The following is an 8495-nucleotide window of genomic DNA, read 5'->3' as shown; positions in this document are numbered from 1 at the left end:
TTTATCATTAATATCATTGGGATAGTAAAATGTAGTATTTAAGACCATGTTCCATTTTATATGTTCATGGTACTACTGCTACTACAAATATTCTGTTTATATTGACTGACCATGAATAGTCTTTTCAACCAACAAGAATTTTTTTTCATCTTTATTTTATTCCCAATAAAAAAATTAGTCAACAAAAATTTATTTTTGTACTTAAAACAGTACTTTCTTATAATTTACTGATATATGGTGGTTTGCATTATTTTCCCTACTTCTAGTTTACCAGAACAGTTATTATCTCTAATAAAAGTGGCTAATTTGAGAGCTCTAAGCAACTATGCACGACGGTCTACACTGAAAAGAGCTCAGTTAGTTAATATTTGTGGGATCAATGGCACATCACATTTTGTAACAAACTTTATATTTCTCTTTTCAGTAACATCAATACAAAATTATTGTTTTAAATCATCCATCAAGACCTCAATGTCCCCTATGTTGCCGATTTGGCCAGAACCAGATACCAATCCTTTCATAATAAACTTCCCAACCACCCAAACCAACTCATTTCTAACCTGGCTTCTCCTTCACTACCTAATAATCCTCCTAGACATCTGAAAAGAAGATGGCCTCGAGATCTTCTCCTTTATAAATGTTTTTGGAGTTCTATCAATGGGTAGATTCCCCACATGTTTTTATCATGTCATAATATCACTTACAGCAAATTTGCTTGATGTGTATATATGTATAAAGTTGTAAATATCAATAAATAAATTATTAAAAAAAAATCATATATGTTGGAGGTATTGATCATGTCTATTTAAATGTATTTTAATTTCCGAACAAATCAGTATTACAACACCCCTTAATTGTGATATAATACTTTGGCTGTTAAAAACCTATTCAATATTTTTATTTTTAATTATTTTAACCTTAACACAATCGTTTGCAAACTTTTTTTGTTGCGATTACAAACATAACATCCAAGAGCTTCTAAAACAATTAAAAATTTTTTAAATACGCTGTGCCAATCTATTTTATATCTTGTGCTCTCAAAAATAGGCTTATTCAAGAGTTTAAGTGATTATTCTGAAGATTGCGAAAACCCAACACTTTTACTTAATTCGTTTATTTAAGTCTCACCCTCTTCCTCTTTGTCATCCTTTTTAGCAGATGAGATGGGAGGATCGGGATAGAGGGGTGGGGGCAATACTAAATCAGGTTGGGAAAGGCCTAAGAAATAAAGAGGGAAGGGAAATAGTCCAATTTGTATTCCGTCTGAGGTAACGGCGCATTCGGGGATTCACTTCTGCCAGCGGACCCAAATAGAGAAGAAACTATTAAACCTCGGAGCAGTAAAAGTTTAACAGTGGTTGTAAATCTGGCTGTGTCCTCGAGGTGCCGAGTGTAGGGACCATCAAGCCACATCTGGATATCTTCTGCAATTTGGGTATCTCGGTCTTTGGGGGTATATCCATCAAATAAAATCTTGGAAGCTTTAGTTGGCTTTTATCTTAATTCTTGAGACATACTTTTTTAATTGACATTACTTTGGCTCAAACATGTATGAAAAAAATGTGTTTAGTTATATAAAAAATAAATAAAATATTAATCTATTCAAGCAATTAAGAACACATAGGCAATGAAAAAGTATCCGTCTGTCGAAGTCTGTGTGCAGTTTTAATTAAAACACATAAATAACAAAATTTTAAAAAAATAAAAATTATTCAATCCTTCCCGACCGAACCCGCCCCACGAAGACCCCATCCCCATTTTTTCTACTTCCTAATTTAATTTATTGAACAAAGACAATTCATATTTAGTGTATGCAAAACATGACATAATCTAAGCAATTATTGTATCTTAGAACATCTTCAATGTCATTTTTTTTTTCCGTAACCTCCTTTATTATTATTATATGCGTATAGTACATACATAAATATTACTGGCAATGATACATTTATACAAATAAAATATTGCTTTGTGGCATTATAGGGTTAGTTGCAGGGTCCAATAGAGGTAGTTAATTTTCTGGACATACGGAGTTGAACTTAAGGCCTCCCCTAAACCTTCGAATTCCTCTCGTATCCAATCCTTACTATCCAAAATCCTTAATGCTCCTTTCTTTGACACAAATTAAATCCTACACTAAGGCCTATTGTTCCATATGTAACCGATCTAGCCCGAACCAGGTATCATTCCTTCCTTCCCGACAATCTTATCTGGGCACTTGAAAAGAAGATATCCACGAAACATTCGAATGTAAAAACTTTATTAGATTGCTACCAATGGGTAGTTTCTCTATACGCCTGTATCACTCCATTAAAGACTTTCATCAAATATACTGAATGTATTGCAATGAACAGTTGTCAATTTCAATAAAGATACATATAAAAAAATCGAATAATATTTAAAAATTGAAAAATGGCTTAAATCTCTTCTTTTGAGATGTCTGTTTTTAAAACAACAATTTTGTATTGATGTTTCAAAAAACAAAACAAAATTTCTTACAAACTATGATATGGCATCGGTCCCTCAAATACCAACTGAGCTCTTTCCAATCTACTCCGTCATCTGGAGCTTTCTAATTATAATTGGATAATAATTGTCCTGAAAATTATAAATAGAGAAAATAATGTAAATCACTAAAACAGATCAAGTGTTAGGGATTAATTACATTAGGAGGAAGTACTGTTTTTAGAAAAATTGATATATAATGTGATTTTTTCAAGTTCATGCTTAATTTTGTCCCCAATTAAGGGATTATCGACTTTATGAGCCCCTGGAGGGCTACAGAACCCACATGGTTTACTCACGGCGATAATTAAAAAAAAAAAATTCCACAGCTGAATTCGTACAGGTTATATATTTTCTTTTAAATTTAATGTTTGAAAAAACATTTCATTGTTCAATATAAAAGTACACCCCTTAATTTGCAAATAGATATACAATATTGTATAGAAGTTGGAAATAGATACAAAGTAGGTGAAAATCAGTGGAAAATTCTCTTCCTGAGTTTCCTTTGATCGGCGAAATCATCTGGTTATCTTAGTTTAGAACGGAGAATTCTGAAAACTATATAGAGACGACGTTTCGCAAATGAATTTGCATATTCATGCTGAACAATAGAAAAAAAAATACAGTCAAATATAGTGTACGAAATTCACTACGAAGAGAACTAAAATAAATCCTATTTTAGAGCCTCAAAACAATATTTCAAAAGACCCTTAACACAAAAACGCCCTAAGAAACCTCACCAAACTTCTCTAACCACACATTTCACACAAGCAGGACGTAAGTTCAAATTAGATACACCTAAAATCATAAACATCAGGAAAAACAACTTAAAAAGAAATTATCACTATAAAAAATATAAGAATCGGGCTCTCAACATAAATGTCGGGCAATCAAATGTACGAAATTTAAATTCATATTACTCTAACCTCATAAACACATAAGACATATGGACAACACTAAATATAAATAAACAAAACACAAAACAGAAATAACAGACTGACTGCTTGCTCGAAAGAACAGTTACGTTTTGGAAAAACCCAAGCACCCTACTTCCATTTCAACCCTATTCAGTTCTGGCCCAAATCTTGAATTTGTTACATCATGGCAATGTAGAACACATTGTAATAGACAATTGTAAGTAATGTTTTAGTTATTAATCTTAAATTTTTCTCTGTAATTTGTAGATTTTTAAATAATAAATTCTTGGTTCTAAGTAAATAAATAGCTTATTGTAGGATATGACTATACTAACAATAAAGTTGAGAAATGTCGTCTCACTATGGTTGTCTTATAGTATACTGATCCTCAAGATCACCACATATATACACATTATCATAAGAAAAAATGTATCATATAAGATTTATAATATTAATTAATAAGTAATTTTATTTTTAAATTTACCATTTCGATGTTATTACAATCTCGTTTTTTTCTTTAAATAAAGATATAGTAGATTAACGAAATACGTACTTTCGAATTTAAAAAATTTCATTCATAAATTGTATTTTATTTTTTATTATTATTAATAAATTTCCATTTTCTTTATTATAATTAAGCTTCATTGAGTTATTATTAATTTACTTTATAGCAAAAAAAAAAAATAACATACACACACTTGAAATATTATTCTTGAATTTATTTTTCAGATGGTTGTACATCGGGATGTAAATGACCTGATCAAGCTTGTAGGACCTCAAGCCATTCCAGCAGACATTGGTGGAGAAGCTCCAACCATTTCTGAACTCAATCGTAAGTTTTAATTGAACAATAATATTTTATATATTGTCAAAGGTGGGCCTTACATGTTTGATGTAACCCAAATATAATATATAATTTTTTTAACCATTATTATGGGGGGAGAGGGTTATAGCTCGTACAAAAGACACCCCTAACTATATACAATGTTATAATTAAAAGAAAATGAATAGATAAGAACGATGCTTCTTATTAAAAGAGAAAAGAAACTATGTAGATTTAACAAAACAACAACCATCCTCTAATGGTAAAAAGAAACATGTTAATTTGAAAAAAAGGACGAGAGAGATAAAAAAAATATTTAAAAAATGAATAATAATAATAAGTAAAATAAAGGTAGTGTGAATAATGAATTAATAGATATATAATTTATAACAGAATGCCCTGTAGCAGCCTGGGCTTCAGTCTTCGGGTTGAGGTTGGGTTTCCTAAGTTGTAGGTCACTGCTCCTTTAACTGTCGGCATCTAGGAGTGGAGCTTCATGAACCTTTATTGATGTAATCCTCTATTGACTCCATTTGCAATTAAATATAGACATCTAATTATTTAATTGGGGCAGCGGTAGCAGCGTGGTAACGCGCCAGTCTACCAACCCACAGGTTGTCAGATCGAATCCCGGTCCCTTCCGGGCTTTTTTTCAAGCATAAAATAATGCAAAATTACTTACAACCTCCCCCCGGGCATTAGTGAGGCCCGTTACCCAATGGGTGGCATTTAGAAAAAAATAGGCGTGGGAGTGACGAACCCACCCTACGAAAATACCACGTCAAGAAACGAGCGATGTATTAGGGAATACATCTCGAGAGGAATTAGACCTCCATGGTATGTTGCCCATATAATAATAATAATGATTATTATTTAATAAGAAAGGAGATTTTATTCATGCATATGGTCAGCCGATTTATTAAGCATATATTTACATAAATATCATTTGTAAGCCAGCTTAACATAATATAATATGCATAAGTAAACAAAAAATGAAAGTACTGAAAAATAATTTCTCCGTCAACAGAAGGGAAGCTAATACTGTATGAAAGTGCCCTCTTTCAGAATAGTCTTAAATTGCCAATAAAGGACCGGAAACAAAGCGTTCCTAATTCATTCTTGCAATCCAATAAATTAATTATCGAATAAAGGCAATAAAGTTCTTCATACAATCTATCAGTTCCTACATTGGGTTTTACCATGTGAGACTAACTCTACGAATACGTAGAGAAATCATTTCGATTTCGTTTCTAATTCATGTATAGGTTATTTATTTTCAATCTTCAATACAATTTTTGTTTAAATAAATAAATTATACTTTATTTCTCAGATAAAATTTATGCTGTTAACCACTGCCCCATTTTGTCTTATAAAAAGACAGACTTTTACACGTATTTTTATAGAAGATTTATATTTTCTTATTTGATTTTTTATTTCATATCTATTCCACCATTTTCTCAAAAATGATAATAGTTGCAGATTAAAAAAAATACAAATTGCTTTTGATGATATTCTAATTAATTAGCCTCAAGAATAATTAATTTTATCGATTACAAATCTATTAAAGTAACAAAATAAAAAAAAATTTTGTAAACTGCCAACTAATAAATATTTGTGCTCTCCGTATTTTAATAAATTTTATAAATTTCCTCCAACATAGGAATTAGTAATTAACTGTAGTTAAAAATTCTAGCGATTGGGTGTAACTATATTGAGGGTTTATTTTGGGGAGAAATCACTGACTTTTACACAATGATTTTTTTTAATGCCAAGCATTTGAGCCCAATGCCAAACGTCTGAAACGTGTGTGAATTTAGGAGAGGCCTCTGGACTAATGCTTTTTAATATTAATGGAAACTATATGTACGTAGTTATGAGAAGATAGTTGACCGTGGATAATACATATGAAGAGATAATGGTCGGATGTACGGTCAGAAAATAACACAAGTTATTTGAAAAAAAAAATTTAATAGAGCCAACGTTTCGACCGAAATTTCTAGCCATCATCAGGGCTAAGAACAAAGAACCAGGATACTCTCCTACCAGTAGGTCATTTTCTTGTCTTTGTTTTACCCCATTTCCCTTCTCTATCCTTTCCTTATTTTTCCTTACCCAGATTAATAATTATTTTCACCACATATTATCATTGTCATATTTTGTATTCACGTCTTTTGTCTAACTTCTTTATCAAAGTATTATGTTTACATATTTCATCAGTTACATATATTTTCTTTTTCTCATTTTTTTTCTTTTCATAACTTTAATTTTTAAACTATTATTTAATTACAATATTCATATTTCTTTGGATTATATAACTATAAATTTTTATTTCTTTAATTATCTTATTTTACTTAAACATTTAATTACATAATAATTATATATACGTTTTATTTTCAACTTCTTTCATCACTTTATTTCTATTCATTTTCATCCTGTACAAATACGCAGACGACTTACAAATCTACCTTTCCTTCTATCCTCACGACGCCTCTAATTCCATTCTAAAACTACAAGAAGACATCAATAGTATAAGCACTTGGGCAACAGACAATAAACTTACTTTAAATGTCGAAAAGACTAAAGCTATCATAATTGGATCTCTCTCTCTCCTTAAATCTATCACAGGAACCTCCAACCTTTTCCTAAACAATGCTCGTATCCCCTCCCATACGTCAGTCAAAAATGTTGGTATTACTTTTGATCAAACTTTATCCTGGAAGCGAAAATTTCCAAATTCCTCGTGGAACCATAGCTACTTTCAACCAATTCGATAGAATCCGTCATCTCCTTCCACTTAAAACCCGTCAACTCTTAGTTTCCCCTCTTGTTTTTCCCCACTTTGACTATGCATGCCTGCTATATGGTGGACTCTCGGGTAATCTTATGTCTAAACTTAAACATCTTATGAATTGCGCAGTACGATTTATTTTCGGGATCCCCAGTGGCTCTATCCATCTTTCCGATGCAAGTATTTCCTAGCTTCCTTTTTATTCCCAGCAATTAGTACTCAATGTCCCTCCTTTACCCTAGAAAACCTGCAATTCAATAATCCCGAAGTACCAGGTATCGTTTATCTGACATCTACCCTCCACCTCAACGAACTGCTGCGTTTGATAAATCGTTTTTTACCATAGCTGCATATCTCTGGAACTCCATTCCCTCTAATACCAACCGTTTCCTCATTTGAATCCCTTATATTTTACTACCTTTTGCTTCACCAATCCGATCCATTATTATAATAGTACAAATATTTTGTAATTAACTTTTTGTTTGGTTTTTTCTTAGTCAGTTAGGTTTTTAATCAATATATTTTTTCTCTCTGTATATAAATTACAATTAAGTATGGCCACAATGTTTAATGGCCATTAAATATTATTGTAAAATTAAAATTGCCTTTTTAATTGTTCTAAAGGGACCTAATCCCAGAATAATTAACTATTTTTCATTTTTTTTTCAATTACAATTATTTACTTTAATCAGTTGCTATTTTCTCTTTTTTGTATTCATTGGCTGTTATCTTGTTATTTGTGCTTCTAATTAAGACTAAAAGTTCTGGCCGAAACGTTGGCACTATTGAATAAGTTATTTTTTCTTCTTTGTGTTATTTTCTGACCGCTCCCCCAACCATCTTCTCTTCATATATGTATGTAGTTTCTCTGACAATATTCCCTGCTACACATAGGTGTTACAAGGTAAAGGAAACTACTCCTGGAAGGTATTAAAAGCAGGGAGTTGCGGTTATACATTTTTTAAGTTGCAGTAAAGCAGGGTATGGAATTAGTGTTTGAAATATTTACAACGAAGAGGAAACTCGCTAACGGGCGAGGGCCCGGCGGCCAATATGGCGATGGGGCAATTCCTAACCTAATACACTTTTCACAAGGACATTAAAATTCCACAATAGTTCCGCGATTGCATTCTGTTTTCAATGGCCCGGCTTTGCCTTAGTGCGTTAGTTCCGGTCTTTATGGATCGCAAGAGCGGAGGGAATATTAAAAGAGATTTCCCTGGGTCAAAGAGTTGAGGGAAAGGGTTTCCCAATGGGAGGGATATTGATAACGGCACTTGAAAAGGTGAGCTCAACGTAAACTACTGTATTACAAGGAGTGGCCCTTTGGAGCAAAGAAAATTAAGTTCTTAGTCAAACAGATCCTTCCCTCTGAGGCTTATTTAACCTCAATGTCGGAGGTATCCGTCTCGGATTAATCTCTAACTTTAGTCAGTGTCTCGAATAAATAAATACAGTATATATA

General features: G+C 32.0%; 1 protein-coding gene across 1 annotated transcript in view; it reads left to right on the top strand.

The window, feature by feature from the left end:
• Positions 1–8495, top strand: part of LOC106681725 (alpha-tocopherol transfer protein-like) — a 121828-nt gene that overhangs the window by 106353 nt on the left and 6980 nt on the right. The window contains exon 5 of the mRNA XM_014422194.2: positions 4149–4251. Coding sequence (XP_014277680.1) covers positions 4149–4251 — 103 coding nt within the window. The remainder of the gene's footprint in view (positions 1–4148; positions 4252–8495) is intronic.

Source organism: Halyomorpha halys, unplaced genomic scaffold (genome assembly GCF_000696795.3).
Source record: "Halyomorpha halys isolate HHAL.00 unplaced genomic scaffold, Hhal_1.1 Scaffold362.1, whole genome shotgun sequence".
NCBI classification, from domain to species: Eukaryota; Metazoa; Arthropoda; class Insecta; order Hemiptera; family Pentatomidae; genus Halyomorpha; species Halyomorpha halys.
This window is presented reverse-complemented; position numbering and strand designations above follow the sequence as displayed.